At 41.0% G+C, this 22,884-nt stretch overlaps 1 protein-coding gene across 1 annotated transcript; it reads left to right on the top strand.

Annotated features, from left to right (window-relative positions):
* Positions 1-6,967: 6,967 nt before the first annotated feature.
* Positions 6,968-15,397, top strand: G6PC2 (glucose-6-phosphatase catalytic subunit 2). The gene is made up of 5 exons (XM_054043254.1): positions 6,968-7,251; positions 7,599-7,708; positions 11,621-11,732; positions 12,916-13,031; positions 14,155-15,397. Exons 1-5 carry the CDS (start codon positions 7,034-7,036, stop codon positions 14,664-14,666), a joined length of 1,068 nt encoding a protein of 355 aa, XP_053899229.1. The 5' UTR covers positions 6,968-7,033; the 3' UTR covers positions 14,667-15,397.
* Positions 15,398-22,884: the final 7,487 nt, after the last annotated feature.

The raw sequence follows: 22,884 nt of genomic DNA, 5'->3' as shown, positions 1-22,884 counted from the left end.
TATTTCAGATTAGGAAACTTTTAAAATGTTCCCCCAACAGGCAGAAAGAAAAGGAGGAGGAAAATCTTGGAACCCTCCAACAAAATGGGGAAAATTTCCTCCAGAAAGTGACAGTGAGTTTTTCACATTATTAAGGAATCATAACTTCTCCACAACTCTCCTCAGCTGGTCGCTAGAGCTAAGAAAACTGCTGTAGTTTAATTTATTATTGTGAGACCCTTTTGTATATAGAATATTTAAATGAACTAACATTATTTCCTAACTAGAAAGAAACACCTGTCTTTATCCTGAGCAACCGTAGAAAGCCCACATTCCACAAAGTCATCAAGATATGTCAGCAGTCCTGGAATACTAGCCCAAATGGAGAGAGTATTTTATTAAAAGCAACCAGGACAAATTAATTTAAGCAAAAGTAGTTCATATATGCATGGGTCATGGCTGCATAGGTGAAAAGGTCCTGAAGAGAGTTGGTCTTTTCTGGTACATAAGTGTACCACCCTGCAAGCCTGTGTGAGGCTCCTATAGGAGAGTGCACTCCATATGGGTGTTGCTGGAAAATAAATTTCACCTTTGTATGATCTCACTCTTGAAAATAATAAAGAGAGCCCTGAAAAGTTGCATCTGCGAATGGAGTTCAGCCTGGGCAAATGGAGTTGCATTGTCCCAAGGGGCAGTGGAAAAGAATGGCCTGTTTTGAATGCTACAGGTGTATAGAAGGTTAATAAAGTGGTCCCACCACGCTCTATCTGGCAGCAGTCATTCTTCTAATAGTTTCAAGAATGACAGATCTGGCGTCAGAGAAACAAATTGTGGTATGGCTGGAATAAGACGGGCTTCATTGCTTGTTTGTAGCTGCAGAAAAGTGTCTCCTGATGTCATCTTGTACCTTGACAGGTGCCAGAATGCTGTAAACCTACTTGCTGTCAAATAGTTTTGTTAACAGGGCAACAGTTACTGAATAATAACTTCTTAGAGCTCTTTTAACTAAGTACTAGAATCAAGATGGCTGCCAAAGTGACATTTGCACTGAGATTTAAAGCTAATTAATATTTCTAAACCAGCAGTACATATAAAAGCAGAAGAATTGGTTATCATATTTTTTCTTCATACTAAACCCAAATGTCCTTTGGAGAATTGGAGTTTACTGTTGGCCTGTCTACCTTATGAGGGAGAGTTACTCTAACCTTTGGAGAGAATAATGATTACCCTAATTATGCTATATAATTACTTGGGAGAGAGAGAGATTTTCAACCAACACGGAGGACGTGAATCAGGATTAGTATCTCATTTATATGACCAGTCCACCTCTCAGGCTGCTTCAGAACTACAAGCAGTTGGGCTGAGCATGAAACAAAAAACCCCAAATAACAAAGGCTACTTTGGGACAGCTAATTTGCTGACTCTGAAATTTCCATGTCTTGTGCATCCAAGAAGCTGTTAAATATTTATTGCTGAATTATCCCGAAGTTTTATTTTTTAAGAGGATTTTGTTAGAGAAAATGTGTGTTGATATCATGTGGTACAAATTGAAATGGACCATTCAGCAGGACTAATCTAGGAGGAGAAATTGTAGGAGCAAATGGACATTGTAAATCATGTAACACTAATTCTACTCAGAAACAGCACAGAGAAGTCAGAATCATGATTCGGTACTTTATTGCTTTCTACATGGCTCAGTGAAGCTAGGAGCAATAAACAGGCTCAGATCTGAATCTGCTAAAAAGCGTCTAAAAATAGACTCTTAATAGCTAAAGTAAATGAGAGATGGCAGTGGGTAAAGGAGGTCCTTTAGGTCCATTTAAATCATACCTTCTTATTTGTTAGATCTACTTCTTATTTTCCACGTGATTTCGTTGAATGCACATCATAAGAATATGTTTGACTTTTAAAGCTCTCTTCAGCAAAAACTTGAAGGTAAGTAGGTTTGACCAAAGCCTCCACTGCTTTTTTCAGCTTGGCTTGAAAAGTCCAGTGTAGTAGGGCACCATTAGGGAAGGGTACACTGCCTTGTGTGTAGCTGTTCCCAGAGTTTAATTCTGTAGTTTCTGTAACATTGATCATCTGATTATCATGGGGAGACACTGACTGTAGATGGGTAATAGGGATTTCAAGCAATTTAGGGATTTTTCAATGTGATTCATAGATGCCAGGGAGAATAACCCCGTTTCAGATAAAAGGGAGTTCGTAATAATTGAGTCTGTACTGTATTCTGGTGATAAAGTAATGAGTTGTTACCATCTGTTGACCTGATCAGATTTTAATTCACAAGTGTAAAGTGTGATGGTCTCTGTTAACAGCCTGAGAGAGAATATTGGTTCTGATTACAAAGTCACAGCACAAGTTGGTATAATACATTTTTCCTACAGGAAATCTCAGTGCATCTGTAACGCTTGTGTTTGTGACTCTAGTATGAGATGCATTGTCAGAGCTTCGTGGAGAAAGCTTGCTAAATTGTGCCTCTGTCCCATTTTTATAGTCACTAAAATATACTAAAGTTGTGTACCATTTTCTCTCTGCAAATATATGTAAGTATTACACACACAAAATCTTTGTTAAAAGAACATTATGAAAACTGCACAATCAAGCACTAAAAATTTAGCGAATACCAGAATTAAGGTTGCTTGTGCAACCTTAATTCAGCCCCTTTGTGCTTATTCATTATGATGCAGACTTTAATTACATGATCACATACTATTGTTTCCTAAGAGTGCCTGACTCATACAGTTCATAGGATGGACAGTGCTCACTTAATGAGCATCTATTAAATATTTTGTTTTCTCCTCATTGCTCAGTGTGTGGCTCCAGGCCTTTTTACTGCACAGTCTTCTAACCAGCTCAGAACACAGAATTATTAATTCATTAATTTCCTCCTTTTCTATGGCACTCATCACTATAGTAGCCGAGTGCTTCACAAACAAACAATTTCTCTTCACAATGGTTCTGTGAGCTCAAGTGGGTATTATTATCCCCATTTTACAGATGGGGAACTGAGGCACAGACAGATTAAGGTCAAAAGTATCCATTAATTTTTGGACTCCATTGGAGATGCCTAGGACCTGATTTTTCAGAGTCCTTAGTATTGTATAGCACTTTACATATTCAAAGTCCAGCTCCCATTGACTTCAGTTGCAGCTGTGAGCGTTCCGCACTACTGCAAATCAGGCCAAGGGTTTAAAGTCAGGTACCCATTAAATGAAGAACAAAAATTAGTGACTTCCTATGAAAAGTTTGTTTTAAGTAACTTGGCTAGCATCACATAGGAACTATGTGGCTATGGTGACCAGATGTCCTGATTGTATAGGGATAGTCCTGATATTCGGGGCTTTGTCTTATATAGGCACCTATTACCCCCCAGCCCCCATCCCAATTTTTCACAGTTGCTATCTGGTCACCCAATCCATGGCAGAGACAGAATCCCAACCTCCAGGGCAGCATTCTATTGCCAATCATCAGACTGTCCTTTCCCTTCATGCAATACCCTGCTCATTCCCTACACAACTTCCAACTTCTGCAACAAATGAAGCAGGGGTCCTACACACAACAACCATAATTAGACAAACCTGATTCATTTTAAATAAAAAGTCATTTCAAAACAAAAAATCAAAATATTTTGTTCCATTAAGGTCAATTTGCTATTTTTCAGTTTTTTTCAAATTTATTTTTAAAATGTCGAAATCAGCATGTTCCTGTGGAAAGTTTTGATTTTGTTGAAATGGCATTTTACAATGGAAAAACATTTAATTGGAAAAAATTTGAACCAGTCCCACTCTCCACTTCTCAGGCTTTGCATCCCAGTCACAGTCTTCTTGCCAAGCAAGTCCTAGTCTCACCCTCCAGACTCCCATCCCAGTGCCAGTCTCCTTGCCCAGCTATTCCAGTTTCCCCATTCTGGCTCCTCTTCTGATGTGTTCTCTCCCACATCCTGCCTCTGGTCATGACTTCCTATCCCACATTCTTTGTCCCCACTGGATCCCAGTCCCAGTCTCCCTTACTGGGCTCATCATCCAATCTTTGCCCACCTAATTTTCCCAGTCTCCTTGCCCAGCCAGTCCCAGTCCCCCTACCATCTAAACTCCCAGTCTCAGTTTCCCTCATCACCCAATCAGGCTCCAGCCCTCCCCCTATCCCAAGGCTCCTTGTCCCAATCTACTTCCCCCACCTCCGCAGTAGGTCTGCTGCTTCTTCCTTCTGCATTCGAATGCAGCAGCTTCCTCCTCTTTTGTTGCCTGAACCAAGTCGGGGGAGGAGAGGGTTATTGAAAGTACAGTAGAAAAGAGCAGGAGAGACACAGGTCCCCTGCTCTCTATTTGGGGCCCAGATCTGGCATGGTTTACAGCAGGGCAGAGTTGCAATTACAGGTAAAGTCCTGCTCCACCCTGAGCTGTAGCATGCTCAGTGTGTACAGAATCTAAGAACTCTCTACTGAGCATGTGTGAAGTACAATTTTTCAAAAGCCTTATAATTTGGCCAAATTTGGTTGGATTTTTACAGAGATGGCAAAAGGAATATCCCTGACACCAGGGCCCCCTCCTGCTGAATTTCAAGTCCTTGCTTCAAAGCATGGGGTAGCTAGAGCTTTCCAAACAGAAAGTCACCAGCATTTTTTAATATGGATAAAACAATGTATTTCCCCCTAGTCTTGTTCTCAGAAATGGTGAAACCATTTTAGCTGAAATTTTTCAAAAAGAAATTAATCCTGAGGCGGACACCCAGCATGGAAAATTTCAGGTTTGACAAATTTAGAAGCAATTGAAAACAGGGTCTTATAATGGGCAGTGCTGGGCAATCTTAGGCGGGATATTATGGTAGCACATAAAAAAAGTTGGTAAGGGGAGGCTGGATGGGTCAAGTTTCACTTCTGAATCCAACCAGGACTGGTAAATGACAGAAAGTAAATCAGTTGGTGGTTTCTGTATAGTAGACAAGGGACCAGATTCCAAAAAGTCCTTCCTTAGTCACCTCAGTTGGCATTAATTGGCACCTGCGAGCAGTCTACACAGAAAGATCAAGAACTCCGTGGCTATGAAATGTGATGTGCTCTTAGTCTAGAAGAGGTCCCTCAGAGCATGGCTGAGGCACTGTGGCAGGGCAGTGTGGTAAAGCCTCCTCTACTGTGCCCCTGCTGGATCTTTCTTTAGTTCTTTAGGGATATCAATTTCAACAATACTAATTCACTTGAAAAATAACCCAAAACCTCAAAGAACTAATAATCAGTTTAGGAAATGTTTAAAAGAAATGTCTTAAATACCCTAAATGTGTCTCTGGTGAAGAAAGAGATTACATTTCTTTTTTAAAATTAGAGATGGGACTGAACCAAAGTCCTATATCCAAACCATAAACTTGGATTTGAATTCACAGCTTGAACTTCTTTCTAGAAAGGACTGAATCCAAGCACCTTGAACTTTGATTTAGACCCAGATTTCAACCCCACCCTATTCTCCATGTTTGGGAATATTGGGATCTGCCGTTTTAGGATATGTCTACACTATGATTTTAAAAAAGACCCATGGCACTGAGTCTCAGAACCTGGACTCTAGCCCAGCGGTTCTCAAACTTCATTGCACCGTGGCCCCCTTCTGACAACAAAAATTACTACACAACACCAGGAGTGGGGACCTAAGTCTGAGCCTGCCCGAGCCCTGCTGCCACGGGTGGGTGGGCCAAAGCCCAAGCCCAAGGGCTTCAGCTCCAGGCAGGGGGCCTGTAACCTGAGCCCTGATGCCCAGGGCTGAAGCCCTTAGGCTTCAGTCCCGGGCAGTGAGGCTTGGGCTTCAGCCCCGGGCCCCAGCAAGTCTAAGGCAGCCCTGGCGACCCCATTAAAATTGGATCGCGACCCACAGTTTGAGAACCGCTGCTCTAGCCTGAGCCCAAACGTCTAAACTGCAATTTAATAGCCCCCGAGTCAGTTGCAGCTGTGCTGTGGGTCTTTTATTGCAGTATAGGCATACCCATAGGGGCCAAACCATGCTCTTTGACGTTAATGAGAGTTTTTCTATTACTGATTTCAATAGGCGTTGGATTGGGCCTTTAGTTCTGCCTATTCATTAGGTACATAGGTCAGAGCTAGAGTTTTGGTTCAGGTCCACTTTTTGTTTCCTCAGAGAAAGTATATATTTAAAATTAAAAAACCGCTTCTGCAAAATATTACTTGTTTAAGATCTACTATCCCTTTATTGCATTCATATTAGACTATGCAAAAGAATTTAAGGATGCAGAAGGTTATGCTTGAGTTGCTTTGGCAGAGTAGACTGCATAGCCCCTGCTTTATCCTCTGAATCACTCCAGTCAATACCATCATTATTCTGTGTTAATTCATACCAAAAAAATCCATCCTCAATGTGTCCTCAGTTAACATGGTATCTTGTGTAAAGGCAATAAATAATTATTTTTTCAACTCTTTGGGGAAAGTATCACTTTAGAAAGCAACCGGTCATTTAAAATTCTTTTTTTAATTTATGCCTGCTGATTGGATTTAATCACAATTTAAAACATGTGCCGTGCTAAGTAATAAATACAGCAATATAGCCACATTCTATTTCAAATTAAAATGCACAAATTTAATGACTCTTCTGCTTAGACCAATTAATCATGAATTCTTTCTAGTCTTTATAAGGGCAACACTTAATCAAGCATACAAATTACTAGTGTCCATCCTTCAGAGAAATGAACTGTGTTAAAATTCAAGCAAACATTTTCCAACTGTTCATACAAAGGGTTGCATAAGACAGTCATTGTGTTGCGACAAAACTTTCCCCATGATTTGCTGCTGATCAGCATATACTTCACCTCTTTTCCTCCAATTAAAAATTGCAAACAGAAAAGCTTTCCAGCACTAACAGACCCACGTGTCTCCTCATAGATGCGGAAAGTCACATGTTTCAGGAATGGCCAGACACCCCACTCTGCTACAATATAAAAGCAATGTTAGTCATTGTCTCTCATTTTTAATAGCTCTCCTTTCATGGTTCTAATTTTGCCATTAGGAACTAAACATTACGGGAACTTTCCTTTTAGTATAGTGTAACCGATAAAGATGGATCTCCTTCATAGTAATGGTGTGCTTATAATTCAGCATTTACAGAAGGATTACAGATCTTACCATGACTTTCTAAATTTCATGTCACAAGTAGGAGATCCCCGGAATATATTTTTAATTTATTTTCCTCTTTGGTTCCAACTTAACCAAGTGGTTGGTACTAAAATGATATGGGTGGCAGTCATTGGAGATTGGTTCAACCTCATATTTAAATGGTAAGTTGTGTTTCTTTTAAAACTTTGTATTTTTTGTAATGCAGGATTTTAGCTGCCTCAAGATTACAGTACTTCCTGTAACCTGTAGATTTACCTATGTAGTTTTGCCTTTTAAATATAAAATACAACGTGTTTCAAAATTCAGGTTTAACAAAATGAGGATGTGTTTACGGTGACATTTTGGTAAGCGAAGAACAACACAAATGAGCATTTGTATGATTATTCTAACAATAAAAATGTTCATGTATAGCATAAAGTGAATTATCCTTTCTACTTTGCTTGGACCTTTCTACTCAGAGATCTTTTTATTGTATTTGTATACTATGTACTGTTCTCTTTTTTGTTAGGATTTTATTTGGCCATCGTCCATATTGGTGGGTCCAAGAAACAATGATCTATCCCAATCAATCGAGCCCATGTCTTGAACAATTTCCTATAACATGTGAAACTGGGCCAGGTAAGGAATGTTTGTGGCTTCAGTGTTGCACATATTGTAAGTATTACTTCAGCAAGTAGCAGACAGTGATAATGATTATACTGTAAATTGATATACCTGCTAAAAATAAAGTACAGTATGCAGGCATCTGAGCATAAAAATACATCAGTAGAAATGTAACAGAGAACCTAAACATTAGATGTGTGAAGAGCTGAGACTACCTGGTCTGCGTATTGGCAAGAACTTTTGTTTCAATGTCTTTAACCTATGAAAGGCATCACTTTAAAAATGATAGTTATTACAGGTAGCAATGCTGGAGGACTGTGCTTCCAATAATTACTTTACAGCCCCAGAAATGCTGAATCACCTTTGTTGTGAAGTCATTCTTGGAGGTAGTTCTGCTGCAAGTGACACCAACTTGCAGAGAAGAGGTCCACAGAGGTTTATTGAAGGTAAGTAGACACCCTAGATTTGTCCTCTTCAGCATATCAAATGAGCAAGTGAAATATTTTGATATCTAAGCATATATTGAGGTAAATGTTGCTCAAAAGCACTCCAGATTAGAACAGGTGACTCTTATGGAGTTCGAGGATTTCTGAGCTACTGCAGCAATTTTTAGGGTCACAAAAGTAAAACACATTTGTAATCACTGCTCTGATGTTTAAATCCCTAATCCCTCTATCCTCCTCCTCCCCAAAGCTATTTAGTTTAAAAACAAAAACAAAAAAATGAATGAACAACAGCCACCTATGTTCTAACTAAAGGGAAGCCTGAGTTATCTGTTCACGATAGAACACCCCACTCCCCTCAAAGCTATAGGCTGGCATACACTAAGAGAATACACTCTATAGGTGATATTATGTATGATATATTTTCCATTGGATTGTTTCACTGAGCACCCTCTCTGCTTCTGTTTTTACTTCTTTCTTAAGTGGAATGTAAATCCAATATTGCTCAAGTCTCAAATGAACTTTCAAATCCATGATGTTTGAAATTAAGCAAATTAAGCTCAGACATTCCTACTCTAGACTGGATTTGACATGTTTATACAGCTTTAATTATGGATCTTGCTAAATAGATTTTCCCCCCCAATATATGAGAATTGTGCAGTAATTGTTATTAATGTGCTTTGTGATTCTACAGGCTTTCATATGGATAAAAATGCTGCATTTTTCCCCTCTCTGTTAGCAAGATGCTGCATCATACTTTACTCTAATTTTGAAGAAGAGACTTGAGCTCTTGTGACTGACAGTTCGTTTACTACTTTATGTGTGGACCTGCTATCAGCTGTTAGGGTTGTTCTCTGTCTCACTTGATCATGAAATCACTTGGGACCCAACCCAAGGTGCTAAGAGCCTCCCTCAGCTCCTTTCAAGTGACTTCACAACTGAGGGCACTCATCCTCTTGCAATACTGAGACCTTGCTTACATACCAATTAGTGTGTTTCCACATGATTCATTGGAACAGAAGGCCTGTTTCTTCCTGTTTAAGAAGAAACCATTTCTATTTTATTCAGTATGGCCTTTTCCAAATTTGTTATTTAAAATGTTTAAATATGTAGTTTAAATGAGAAGACTAGAGCAGCAGATGTACACTGACATGAATATTTAAATGAGCAAAGTAGATAAAATAGTGAACAACATAAGGACTGCAGATAGCTTGAACTAAAAACCTGTATCTGGACGATCTCAAACTTTGGGACAGAGGTTCTGGAATTTGAATTTGGATCTAGATCTGAATAGATCCAGTGAGCTGAACCAAAACCCGGAATCCAACCCTCTCACAAATATTGGTAGAGTTTCGAAATGTGGAGCTAAATTTTGGACTTTAGGCCTATCTCTAATAAACACATTGCATATGGGGTATGATAAACACTTTCAGATGAAAAGACTAACAATAGCAAGTAAAAAGTGTTTTCAAACACTGAAATATGAGATCATAAGTTGGTTTAACCAATAAAATGAATTCTAATATGTGGAAAGTGCTGTGCAAGTACCTTTTGAAAAAAAGAAGGAATGAAGGAATCATGATCAAGAATCTCCTAGCCAAGTCCAGAAAAGGTGTGTAGATGGCACAGAAATCAATGTAATTTTCCTTCTTAGATGCAATTTTCTACCTTACCAAGATATCCCATACCTTTGTGAACTACTTCTGTAGGGATTGGGCACAACATTTTCTCAAGTGAAAAAAATTATTTCCACTTCCTACAAAATAAGCCCTACAAACTTTTCTACCCTTCCTAACTCCACAAGAAGCCACGTTGCACCATCTTAACACATACAGAGTCAGATTATCTGCCATGTCTGCATCTCCCCTATCTGGTTTCAGAGTAGCAGCCGTGTTAGTCTGTATCCGCAAAAAGAAGAACAGGAGTACTTGTGGCACCTTAGAGACTAACAAATTTATTAGATGCATCCGAAGAAGTGGGCTGTAGTCCACGAAAGCTTATGCTCTAATAAATTTGTTAGTCTCTAAGGTGCCACAAGTACTCCTGTTCTTCTTTTTCCCCTATCTGGGTTTTCCTGTGGCATGATGGAATCCCCAGAGGGGTTAGAGCCAGCATAGCCAGCTCTAAGCTATTTCTGGAGCCCCCAGCCAGGAGGGCATGCCGGGACTGGGGAAGGGTGTGTTAGAAGTAGTGATGTGAGGAGCAGGAGTGGCTGGAGCACACTGCACTCCAGTTATACTCAATGGGAGCATTCTGAGCTGACACATGCTAGAGACACCTTTAGGCAGTAGCCTCTGCACTACTAAAGCCTGCACCAGGGCTGAGGACCAATGAGAACTGGGGAGCCATAACCTCCCTCCACCAAATGTAAAGCTGATGAATCCAAGAATCTGACCCCTGCTATGTGCAGAGAGAACTGCCATAGTAATTTTATGAATTACTTCACTAGCAACATTCCACTGGGATTAGATCTTTGGTCAGCTCCACGAGATGTGGGTGAAATCCTCTGCATCTCCACACTGCCTTCAGTATGCTTAAAAATGGCTTCTGTTAAATTTGGGTAAATGGCATGGCACATAATAAAGCATTCAATATGCAGAAGTTTGTTTATATTGAGTCCCCCATTTGTTGCACTACTATAGAGTACTGTTAATTAGTTCCAAAATGTTATAACATTATTTCATGAGACAGGATCTATTGAAATCTTTTCCCATACCAATTTTCATTCAATTTTCAACACTTTTGGTATTGTGTCAACTGAACATAAATAAGCCCCTTTCTTCCAACATAATAGAAAAGACTCTTCCTCCCCCCCTCTTTTGAGGATCTACAGAAAATATGGCTTCCTAACTGAGGAAACAGACAAAATGACAATTTGGAAGGGCTATCTGAAGTCCGAAATTGCTCTAGCGTATTTTACAATTTACTAATACAAGGAGATCATTCCCTGCTTCTCCCATATTTCAATATACACCTGTCTTCCATCTAAGCTGTATTCTGTATACTTTTCAGAGGGGTAGCCATGTTAGTCTGTTTCAGCAAAAACAACGAGGAGTCTTGTGGTACCTTAAAGACCAACACATTTATTAGAGGATAACCTCACGAAAGCTTATGCTCTAATAAATGTGTTAATCTTTAAGGTGCCACAAGACTCCTTGTTCTTTCTGTATACTTTGTGGCTCTGTTCATATCAGCACTATAATACAAAGTCCTTTTTCTTTCTATCCTAAAGAAACTGTCAGACTAACATAAAATTACTTCCCTTAGGTTATTGTAAGGATAGGCTGCTTTCCCAATATCCATGTAATCAATGTCTGTGATTTGTGCCTGACATGCCACAATCTACCATAAGGTTCCTGTAGGTTTTTTTAGTTTTTATTGTTTTGGGTTCATTGTTTGAATAACTGATAATGATTCTTTTTCTATATTCCAAACTTGTATTAATGATTTTTAAGTTAAAATATTCCTTTTTTTCTTTTAACAGGAAGCCCATCTGGCCACGCCATGGGATCTTCTTGTGTCTGGTATGTAATGGTAACAGCAGCACTTAGCTACACAGTGAGGTGGAAAGATGAATCCGCAATTACACTGCATAGGTCAGTCAGTTTCTGATATTCTGAAACCTTTATTTTGATGGATTTATATATTTAGTTTAGATAAACATTATTATAGCAAATATTTGTAATATATAGCAAATATTTGTAATTCATTTTTGGCCCACTTGACTTTTAAATTGTTAACATGTCTTCATTCTCACTGGTTTTGGACAAAGAATTAGAATAGCAGTTTTCAAACTTTGGGTTGGGACCCCAAAGTGGGTCGTGACCCCGTTTTAATGGGGTCGCCAGGGCCCACACCCCACCACCCGGGGCCTAAGCTGAAGCCTGAGATCTTCAGTCCTAGACGTCTGGGCTCAGGTTATAGACCCCTCGCCCAGGGCTTCAGCTTTGGGGCTCGGGCTTTGTCCCCCCCCGCTTGGGTGGTCTCAGGCTTCAGTACCCTCTCTTGGGGTCACATAGTAATTTTTGTTGTCAGAAGGGGGTCATGGTGCAATGAAGTTTGAGAACCCCTGAATTAGAATATAGAGGAGATTTATATTTTTCTTTAGAGTGACATCTAATTAACTCACTGCCATTGCATTAACACAGATCTGAACCTGCCTCCTTTAAACACTATGGGAGTCAGACAGGTCAATAATGTTGGGAATCTTGATTTATATTCAGTGCCTTTCTTTGTCTGATCTACTGGTTAGTGCATTAAATTTACCACTTTGGGAATGGTCATTCATATTTTATTCTAAAGAAAATACTCATAATATTGGCACAGACAGCATGTTACTCAGTTCTGTGTAAAAGCTTATGACTGGTTGGATTTTTTACCACGGTTGAAAGGATTTTTATTCGACTGCATAGATCATGAGTTTAATTATGCCTTCATGATGATAAACACATGGAAAAATACATCTGACACTTTAGCTTTCAATTGATATCTTACAGCAAAAACAAAGCATCTGATCTTAGATCCTAAAGTATTAGTGCCTGATCCTGCAGTCTTTAATCGGGCAAAATTCCATTAAAGTAAATGGGATCGCAAGATCATAGCTTTATTCTGACAGTTTTATTTCAGCATCTGGCTCCAGGTTTTGATCATCTGTCTCTACACTGTTGAATTTATACATCTGGCTGCTAAAAATATGGAACTCCGTTGAATGATGCATAATGAAATACAATATTTTGGATTTTTTAAATTTCATATATACAATTTCTTTTTCTTTCATAGACTTACCTGGTCATTCCTCTGGAGTGTGTTTTGGATTATTCAGATCAGTGTGTGTCTCTCTAGAGTATTCATAGCAACACATTTCCCACATCAAGTTATTCTTGGAGTAATTGGTGGTAATATTGCTTATTCTTACTCTTTGCAACATAAATACATTATCTGAACATTTGTTTTAAGTTTAAAAACAAGTCGTAGTTATTTAAAGGGCTTTTTATCCTGTCTCTCTAGAGCTGCATGTGATTTCTGGGGAGACTACGGGTTTGAATATATTGTTGTTGTTGTTATTATTATTAATTACATATTTGTATTACTATGGTATGTAGAAGCCCTAGTCATGGACCAGGAGCCCATTGTGCTAGATGCTGTACAAACACAGAACAAAAAGATGGCCCCTGCCCCCAGGATCCTACAATCTTAGTATAATACAGCCTTTGGGTAACATTTTCAAAAGCACAAAAGTGTTTTAGGAGTCTAGTCCCCGTTTTTCTAAAGGAACATAGGCATCTGGAAGCCTGAGTCCCGTTGATTTCCTATGAGGCCTAGGCTCCTAAGCCCCAGCTCAGTTGTAAAAATTGGATTTAGGCACTTATGAAAATGCTTCCCTTAGTCACCGTCTGATCTCAGAATGATTGGCACATTAATTCCAGGGGCACTCCCTATGCTACTTTCCATGTGCAAATCAGCATGTTTAGCACTGAGCCAACGGTTTGAAGCGACTGGGGTCCATCTCCGTTCCTCTTCATAGCCAAGAAGGGGGGGAATGAGGAAAGGGAGAGAGATGAAAAACATCTCCCTCTCCAGCACTCAGAAAGAGGGAAGGACTAAGAACATAGATAGGCTTGATTCACCCCCGTGAGAGTAGGGAGTTGCAATCTGCATCCCTCTCTACCCATGGGGTAGCATCTGAAGAGTATGAAAAAGGAGAGAGAGAGAGAGAGAGAGAGAGACTGGCCTGTCTGGGTTTGCTAATGCAGGGTTTATTAGTGGAAAAACTACATGTCTCTTCTGAACCTGTGGCTCTTGGCATTTAAAGTAACGAGGCAGATCCATTATTTTGACTTGGCAGTTTTGGAGAAGAATGAGGTTTTTGGGTGTACTATAAAAGTGGAAAAACCATTCATATTCTTTTTCTTTAAGAGGTTTAATTCTGCTTTTTTAGAGGTAGGCCCTGGAAAGCAATTTCTTTTTCAATATCCAAGAGCATAATGCCCACCCTAATATTGCACTTCTAATTCACAGGAATGCTTGTTGCTGAAGCATTTGAACATACCCCTGCTATCCAGACAGCGAGTTTGAGAACGTACATCAAGACAAATTTGTTTCTCTTCATCTTTGCTCTTGGCTTTTACCTGCTTCTCAAACTTATTGATGTTGATCTTCTATGGTCCGTTCCAAAGGCAAAGAAATGGTGTGCCAATCCAGACTGGATAAACATTGACACAACTCCATTTGCTGGACTGGTGAGAAATTTAGGTGCACTCTTTGGGTTAGGTCTTGGCATTAATTCTGAAATGTTCATCATGAGCTGTAAAGGTACAAATGGATATAAGACGAGTTTCAGACTACTGTGCATAGCTGCTTCTTTAGTTACCTTGCAGCTGTTTGATTTTATCAAGTTACCCACACACACCGAGTATTTGTTTTATGTTCTTTCTTTTTGTAAAAGTGCAGCCATACCTCTTACTGTAGTTGCCTTGATTCCATACTGCATACACTTGTTAATGAGGCCAACTGAAAAGAAGTTAAATTAGATGAACTTTCAAAATAGTCTGAAAAAATGTGGACGCATTTAGATACAAGTGGTGTTCTGTGACTCCATTCTGAACAGTGGTGTGTGTCACTGTGTGTTTGATATGCTCCCGGTAAGTCCCATGCCCAAAGGCAGTACATCCAGGAATGACACTGTCATGTCACAACCACTGATTGGCTTGCATTTTGACTTCATTCCCAGAAGTACTGCAAGGATTGACAATGCAGCATGGCTGCCTAACACCACTGCGGGTATGCACATGTTTTGATGCGTGTTGGGATTAGCCACAGCTTGTAGATTTTCTAGTTCTTATACACTTTCCATTGGATGGTGCTTCATCTCCCATATCATCATTCCACTTTCCATTTTATATATAAAAATGCTGCATGTTAATCTGCTGGAAAATTAGGTGTGATAAAATCACACTAATTCAACTACATGAATACAGCCATGTAGTGTGGTGAAGTTCTGCATAGTTTGCCAAACTTTAGATTTAACTTAGTGTTTTCTGAGTGAAGCATCTTCTGACTGAGTCAGGAAAGAAGAAGAAAATATTTTTAAAAAGATTAGTCTGAAATAATGTAATTTCAGTCCACTTGATTCTATTTCTAGGGCTATTGACAGAGCAGATAACTTTGTATTGATACGTTGCTTTTTGTATTTTTCTTTCAAAAATAGCTAAATGCAAAATCTTGAAATGAAAAGGCAATAAATTCTATTTACTAAAACTACTATACATTTAACTTTGTGGAAATTCATGAACATAGCGCATTTAAAGCAGTGTTATTTGGGTATGCATCTGCACAGAGTAACTGCAGAAAGTCAGACAGTGTGAATTCATGTAATCTCAACACACCTCCTAGTGTGCTATGCATGCTCCTGTCTTTCCAACGTAAATCAGTCTAATAATCTCATTTAAAGAGTACCAGAATCACTATTTAGGGGTGCAATTGATCAAGGTAATTCTTTGTTGCCATATAGTGAAAAAGCAATTCAAGAGTAAAACATGACATGCTTGTATTTGACCAGCTTTGTTTGCCCAACCACAGAGATAACTATTATTATAATAAATGTAACAAACTCATTTGTGAATTGATCATGCTGATTAATTTGCTGCTATAAATATATAAAGCCAATTATATCCCTTTTTATAAATTTTAATTCACTTCTATCATTGCACATTGACTGTCTACGGGTATGTCTACACCACCCGCCAGATCAGCAGGCAACGATTGATCCAGCGGGGGTTGATTTATCGCGTCTAGTCTAGGCGTGATAAATCGACCTCCCTCCCCAGCTCTCTCCTGTTGACTCCTATACTCCACCGCCACGAGAGATGCAGGCAGAGTCAATGGGGGAGCGTCAGCAGTCGACTCACAGCAGTGAGTAGGTCTAAGTATGTCGACTTCAGCTACCCTGAAGTTGCGTAACTTAGATCAATCCCCCTCCCCCAGTGTAGACCAGGCCTAAAATTCATATCCCATGTAATTTCTGGGTGCGATACCTTTTCAGAGCACAGCTGAGCTATATTGTATTGGTGCCTTGGATAGCGTTTGCAGATCCTACACTAAGGCCAAGGGAAGGGCTGGAGCAGTACTGGGCCTGGAAGGCTCTGCCCCTCAGGCATCTTGGCTGAGGGTTAGACTAGATGACCCTTGCGGTCCCTTCTAATCCTATGGTTCTATGATTCTACTGGCCAGATTGCTCCTAGGGAAAGGACCGATATAAAAGGAGCTCCAGTAGCCCCAGGCAGGAGGGAGACAAGAGGGAAGCCATTTCCTGAAGAAGCACCGTTTTGCAACAGCAGAAGAAGAAACCTCTACTGAGGGGGGTCTGGCTGTGAGTCTTCCCCCTTGACACTACCCAAGAGGGAGGTAGAACCAGGGGCAAGGCCTGACCTTAGCCTGTGGGAGTTCAATGCAAGGACTTTAATTCAACTACTTATACTCCAGTCCCCACTTCCTATAACCATCACTGTGCCATTCCATGTGCCCTAGTGATCCCTGGTTGCTGCCACAGCCTTTTGGGACTATTGGAAGCTGGTTTAATTTAGAACTGCCCTCAGAATACTCTAACTTACCCCTGGGGACCAAACCAGTGGGAAGACACCTTTGCCCTCCCCTCCCTGAATTATGCCATGCACTCCTTGGCCTTGGTGGAGAATCTGGGACTGTATATTTATACAGACATGCACAACACATTTTATATTCTCTTGAGCTAAGTGGGAGGATAATAGGGAAATAATACTGCAACAACGAAAGCTTACTATGTATTGATTGAGTGCTACCAATGTGCTCAGTGTTATACGAACATCCAAGATTACATAGTCAATCTCACAAGGAACTTGCTATCTAATTCAGACACTGCATCTACTGCTTTTTAGAGACATGAACAAAGGTCAAGTTCCTACTTGAACTGCTTTATATTCTGTCTGCAAGTATCTGAAAACATCCTAAAGACAAGAAGGATGTCAGATATGCATAAGAGCTTCTATGTCTGCACTAAGTGCTTTATTTGGCTATTTACAAAGCATTTTCCTCTTCCTCGATGCAATGTCAGTAATTTAGTAATCATTTGTGACATTTCAGTGCAGAGTGTATAGTAACAAAATCTAGGCAAAGCTTCATGCACATCCTTCAGGAATCGGAAATAAAATCTCTAAAGAAAAGTGCTGGAAGTTAATGTGAACTCAGTTTGCAAGGCATGAAAGGCTCTATCTTGTAGCCCAAAATCCTTGAAATACTGTTTATATCACAGTAGGAGACATTTTGGTTTCAGATCCCAATATTCATCCCATGTTAACTGCGCTTTCTATAAAATTGTAACAATGGCCTAAGGGAATTCTAATTGTATTTTTAGCAACGTAGAAGTAATAAATTAACAGATTGGACAGAAGGAGGTTATTTCATGAATGTTATAATTATTTTGCACTAGGAATTTGATAAATATGGAAATCATTTTAGATAATCCTAGGAACACTTAATATTTAGGTCTTTCATGCAAAGAGTATCTGTGAAATTGGATGGCAACTTTTCTTGATTCCAGAAATTGCAATTTTTCCCAGTAAAAGCACATCCAGTATTGAGAACAGGCACCAATGCATAGGAAAGTCAGGAATGGATTACAACATACAGGGATAATCCATAACATTACTGTTTTCCAAGTACTGATGCATGTACTCAGGTACTCTAATTTATCAAACACAGTAGGTTCCAAATACTGACTTTCCTTTAAATATTGGATTCATGTTCGGTTTCGGAGAATAACAAGGCAGGGTTTTTTATGCATGTCCCTACCTCCAAAGTCAGTGTGGTAAGTACATTGTAATTACAATGTGAATGAAAAATAACTTTGGTTGTAGCTAGTCTGGGTTACAAGGTCTAATATGCTTACTTTGGTTTGTAACAGTGCGCATGGTAATATTAACAAGAATGGAAATTTTCTTACCCAATCATTTCCATTCTTCTAGCAGCGTCTTCCACAATCATCCTACATATGGGCTATTCCCCTCCTGTCTGCAGCTTCTGGAGGCAATTCAAAGCTATAGAATAGCTTGCTCTCGCCATGCTCCCTTTGCCAGTCTACTGCCAGTAGATTCATTCCAGAACAGTGTAAAACAATAATTAATTGCAAGATTATTAGTAACAGCGAGGTTATTACTGAACCACCACATACAGCACCCTCCTGCCGAAGGAGGCCTCCGTGAAAGACAGAAGACAGAGTCTAATAAAGGTGTTAGCCAATATCCGTGTCACTGCTCTGCAGTTTTCTGCAGTGAAACAACATGCTCTTTCAGCCCACAATGTTGCCATAGATCTTGTGGCATGGACCTTGATTCCTTCTGGATGCCTTGTATGCCTCAACAATACATAGTCTGATCCATCTGGCTAACGTACTCTAAGTCCTTGACACCTTGGGTGAAAGGAAATGAACAGAGAGCCTGATCTCTTTGTGGATTCTGAACAGTTGATATAAACCTTTGGTACTTTATCTGACAGCCAATGTGTGCCATATCTTCCCATTGAGTCGCTGTGACTTTGGACAGCCTGAAGGGAGGACAATCTGCTGTGAGGCATGAAAAGGAGAGTTTACTTTAGGCAGGAACATTTCTGCACCACCTTGACATCATTGAACATACAGTAAGGTTCCTGCATGGATAAGGCTGTGGACATGATGGTGACCAGAAAACAGGTTTTGATGGAGAGGTAAAATGGTGATACAAATGTCAGAGGTTCAAAGGAATTGGGGCTTTCAACACCAGTGGTAGGTCCCACTTAGGGAAAATTGGTCTGATTGCTCTGAGGGACCTGGGTACCTGAGAGTTCTCACCCAGGGGGGAGCCCAAGGATCCTGCAAACAGCACAATAATGAGGGCTGACACCTGGAGAACTGTCGTGCTTAGCTCTGAATCTCCTACAAATGCACAGATTCATGACAAACACCAAGAAACATTTTATGATTCCTTCAATTATTCATCTGGGTGCGGTGATAGACATGTCAGCAGTGCAGATCTACCCATCATTCGACAGATTCCACAAGATTCAGGAATTGATATCCATGCTAGTCAAGAGCAGGACCCCAACAACAGTTCAGTGCCTTCAGCTACTGGGTCTCCTGTTCTCGTGCTGAGGGATCACTCCATGGATGAGATCACAGATCAGATGCCTCAGGTCTGTCTGCTGAAAGTATGGGACCATGGTCTGGCATGGATGCAAGATTGGTACTGGTCCCAGACCAAGTCATTGACTTCCTGAGATGGCAGGGAGTCCCGGGCAATGTCCAGAGGCGTTTGTCATGAATCTGTGTTCTTGCAGGAGATTCAGAGCCTGGATCATGGCACTGTGTGCGGTGGTCTGGGTAGGAGTCTGATTTAGATGCCTTCCAGAAAGAGGAATAGGTGAATTCCCTGGGATCTGGATACTGAATATCACCAGCATCTTCGTAAATGCCTTGGGGACGATGGGAGACTGAATGGCACTGTTTGGTACTGGTAGCAATTCATGCCATAAGCAAATCTCAGTAGGTTGTCTTGGCAGGGGCACACTGGACTGTGGAGGTATGGGTGACACAGGTGATGTGCGTCTTGGTGTCAACTGGCAGAGGGCACAGGGCTGCATAAGGGTTACTGGGATCCCCTGGGTCTGATATCTTCATACTAGTTCGCCAAAGGGTGTCATGTAAAGTCTTTACTGAAAGCCTGTATTACCCTTCTCATCATAAACATTGCACAATGTATGTACAGGTAATAATTAAGAAGTTATGTATCTGTACTGGAAATGATGTTCTTAAAGCTTTGAAGTTAAAAGCAGGTCACCACAAGGTGACCAGCCTTGGACAGATTCTGGTCTGACCGGGGATAGGAAATGCTTCTCACTCTTTGTCTGATCAAGTGTGTATTGTACAATTGTGTGTCTCACAATGTAAGCCTATCTGGGGCAGAGCCAGCTGCTAATTAAAAGGTTGCAAGGTGAACAAGCAAAAGAGACCAGTGGGAACAACAATCAACAAGGAGTGCTCTAATTATGAATAAAGCACAAAGGACTGTTTTGATATATCTGAGCTCGCAAAGAGACATGGGGGCTCTTTCCACTGAGGAGTCAAGAGGACAGCATGACTTATCTGATGAGTGGAAGCTCCCAGCCAAGCTTGGCTGTAAGACACTGGAAGGCTTTTGGGGTGAGCTTTTGCACTATATGCCATAACAATGTCATGAAAGCATGTTGTGATTTTAATTTACATGTAACCATTTGTTTCCACTATTTCTATTTGCTTCTTCTTGAATACCTATTTGTTAAATAAACCTCTTGTTCTTACTATAAACATATCTAAGTGCTGTGTGCTGAGTGGCGTGATGATCCTGAGGCCCATTTTGTAAGCTGGTGTGAACTATTCCTTTGGGAGTAGTGGATCTGTGAATTCTGTGAGTGCCAGTGGATCAGGGCCCGAACGCTCCAGAGGGGATGCCCAGTGGGCTCAGAGGTTGGAGTATGCCTATCGTTAGCCTGCAAAGAGTAAGGCCTGTGGAGACCTGGAAGGCAGTGCTAGTGTTGCCAGAGACTGGTGGTGTTGGGGAACTGACCCACAGCAGGCACACTCCTATGTCCAGGTGATGGGAGATCTCGTGCTTGACCAGCTTGCCCCAGTAGGGTTGCTGGTGATGGGAGAGTGAATGAAGAAGGGATGGGGTGGAGCCCTTAGTGCATCAGGGATACTCCCTCAAGCTATCTCTTGCACCCATTTTTCTGTGGTGGATGCAAACCATTCATCTGAAAAGTGGGAAATCCTGCCTCTCAATCTCAGGTCTGGGTGGAGCCCATTTGTTCAGTGTCATAATGAGCCCGTGGATATTGTGGAAGCATCTCTAGGTTATCCACTCGTTCCTTGGTTCCAAGGTTTTCCCTTTCCTCACCTGTTATCTTACCTCTGAAACCTCTGCCAGGAAGGAGGAAGTGAGTTTGTAATCCCTTATTAGAGAACTAAATGGAGAGGGGAAGGACTGTTTAAGTTTTGCAGAGTTTTCAGCCACTATCTTATCCAGTTTTTCTCCAAAGAGGAGAGATCCTATGAATGTGGAGGCACACAGGACTCGTCTGTAGTGAGTATCTATCCTCCATGGATGAAGTCGTGTGTGTCTCCTGACCACTGAGCTGAATGCCGTGGCAAGGGCAGAAAACCTCATTGCATCTATTGAAGTATCTGCCACAAATGCTGTTTTTAGGGAGATTTCTGATGTATAGCCTCAGAGACGTATTGGTCTCTGCATTCTTTGCTCTTGCAGCTTGTAGAATCTGAGAATATGCCCATTAATATGTTTACCCTTGGCAGGACATTTCCACTCCTCCCTGATTACCTTCTCAAAGGATGTGTGTAGGGGAATCACTGGCTCAGGCTAGGATTTGGAAGGGAGACATTTGCTCTGAGATTTGTCATTGAGGGCTTGCTCGGGTTGGATCTGGCTCATTGATACAACCTTTTTTACATATGGTTTCAAACTTCTTGAAGGGAGTAAAACCTTTGCTAAATGTTGTCTGTGTCCTGCTCAAAACCAGTTGTTAATTACTCTCCTCCCACAGCAGAGGAGAAGGAGGGGGGACTGAGTCAAAGGTCAAATACCTTTTAGAGGGTTTTGTTTGTTTTTTGTTTTTTAATTTTTCTGACCCTTTTTGTTTAGTTTTTGTTTTGCAGGCCTGGCAGCTTAGCAATGCCCTGGGTACGTGTATTTGGGGTTAGCTTTACATGGGCCTTGAGCCTTCTAGAAATTCTCCCTCAGAATCCTCCCTTATAGGCTCCCACTCCCCAAGGTTGGGGGATGGGGACTTACTGCCAGCATTTTCTGATTCAAGCTGGGAGAAAGGGCAGGGCTGATTGTGAGCACTGATTCTCTCCCCAGAGCACTTAGGACCCATTTCAGGATGCAGGGTGAGACCAGGAGTCCTGCTAGGGTCTTAGCCTTGTGGTCTTGAATTGCTCCATGCCCTAGCAACGTGAGAGGAGGAAGGCTAACTGGCAGGACCTAGTTTGCCATCTGTAGAGCCTGTTAAAGCTACCTTGCAGATGGAGCACCTTTTAGGCTTAGCCCAGTTCTTGCATGGCTACTCTGCCATCTCTTAAAGGGGGCAGAGAGCTTAGCAGGGAGGCACTGCAGAAGGCATTCAGCCACATGCTGCTAAATCCCTGGTCTAGGAGGCAGAGAGAAAAAAGGTGGGGAGGCAAATGATAGGAAAGGAGCAAAGAAAACTGCCTCTGACTGCTGCCATGGAAGCAGAAGATCTGGCAGCAGGCCGGGGGGAGGCATGCCTAGCATAGGCTAAGCTATAGCTTTGAACTGCCTCTGGAAGCTGCAGACAGTCGGGGAATAGCTCATGCCTAGCATCTTCCACAGTTCTGCTGGGCTGCAGAAGACGTAGGTGTTAAAAAGTATTTGTCCCTAGTAGCATTTACTGCCTCTATTAAGGTTTACGTTTTAAGAGTTACAATAGAATCCTGACTTACCAAACGCCAAATAGCCACCAGTCTAGACTACCTGAATGTTCTCAATAGAACAGGAGGCTGCAGACTGTATTTAGTGAAGTTTCTACGCTCTGCGGAGCTGAAGCTAGGCTCTTGCAGAGAGCAGGAGCTTCAGCACCCAAAGGCTCCCAATGGATGAAGACGGCTGATCTCCAGAATTCCCCTATGTGCAAACTGAACTGGGGGTTTCCAAGCAGGGGGGATAATTA

This window comes from Malaclemys terrapin, chromosome 11 (assembly GCF_027887155.1).
Source record: "Malaclemys terrapin pileata isolate rMalTer1 chromosome 11, rMalTer1.hap1, whole genome shotgun sequence".
Taxonomy (NCBI): Eukaryota; Metazoa; Chordata; order Testudines; family Emydidae; genus Malaclemys; species Malaclemys terrapin.
The sequence above is the reverse complement of the archived record's forward strand: the minus strand, read 5'-3'. Positions and strand labels throughout refer to the sequence as shown.

Bases quoted from the DNA above. Each gene is read 5' to 3' on its own strand.
- G6PC2 (XM_054043254.1), top strand. From the start codon at position 7,034: ATGGATCTCCTTCATAGTAATGGTGTGCTTATAATTCAGCATTTACAG. The intron at 7,252-7,598 runs GTAAGTTGTGTT...CTTTTTTGTTAG, and splicing joins TTCAACCTCATATTTAAATG to GATTTTATTTGGCCATCGTC. The intron at 7,709-11,620 runs GTAAGGAATGTT...TTCTTTTAACAG, and splicing joins AACATGTGAAACTGGGCCAG to GAAGCCCATCTGGCCACGCC.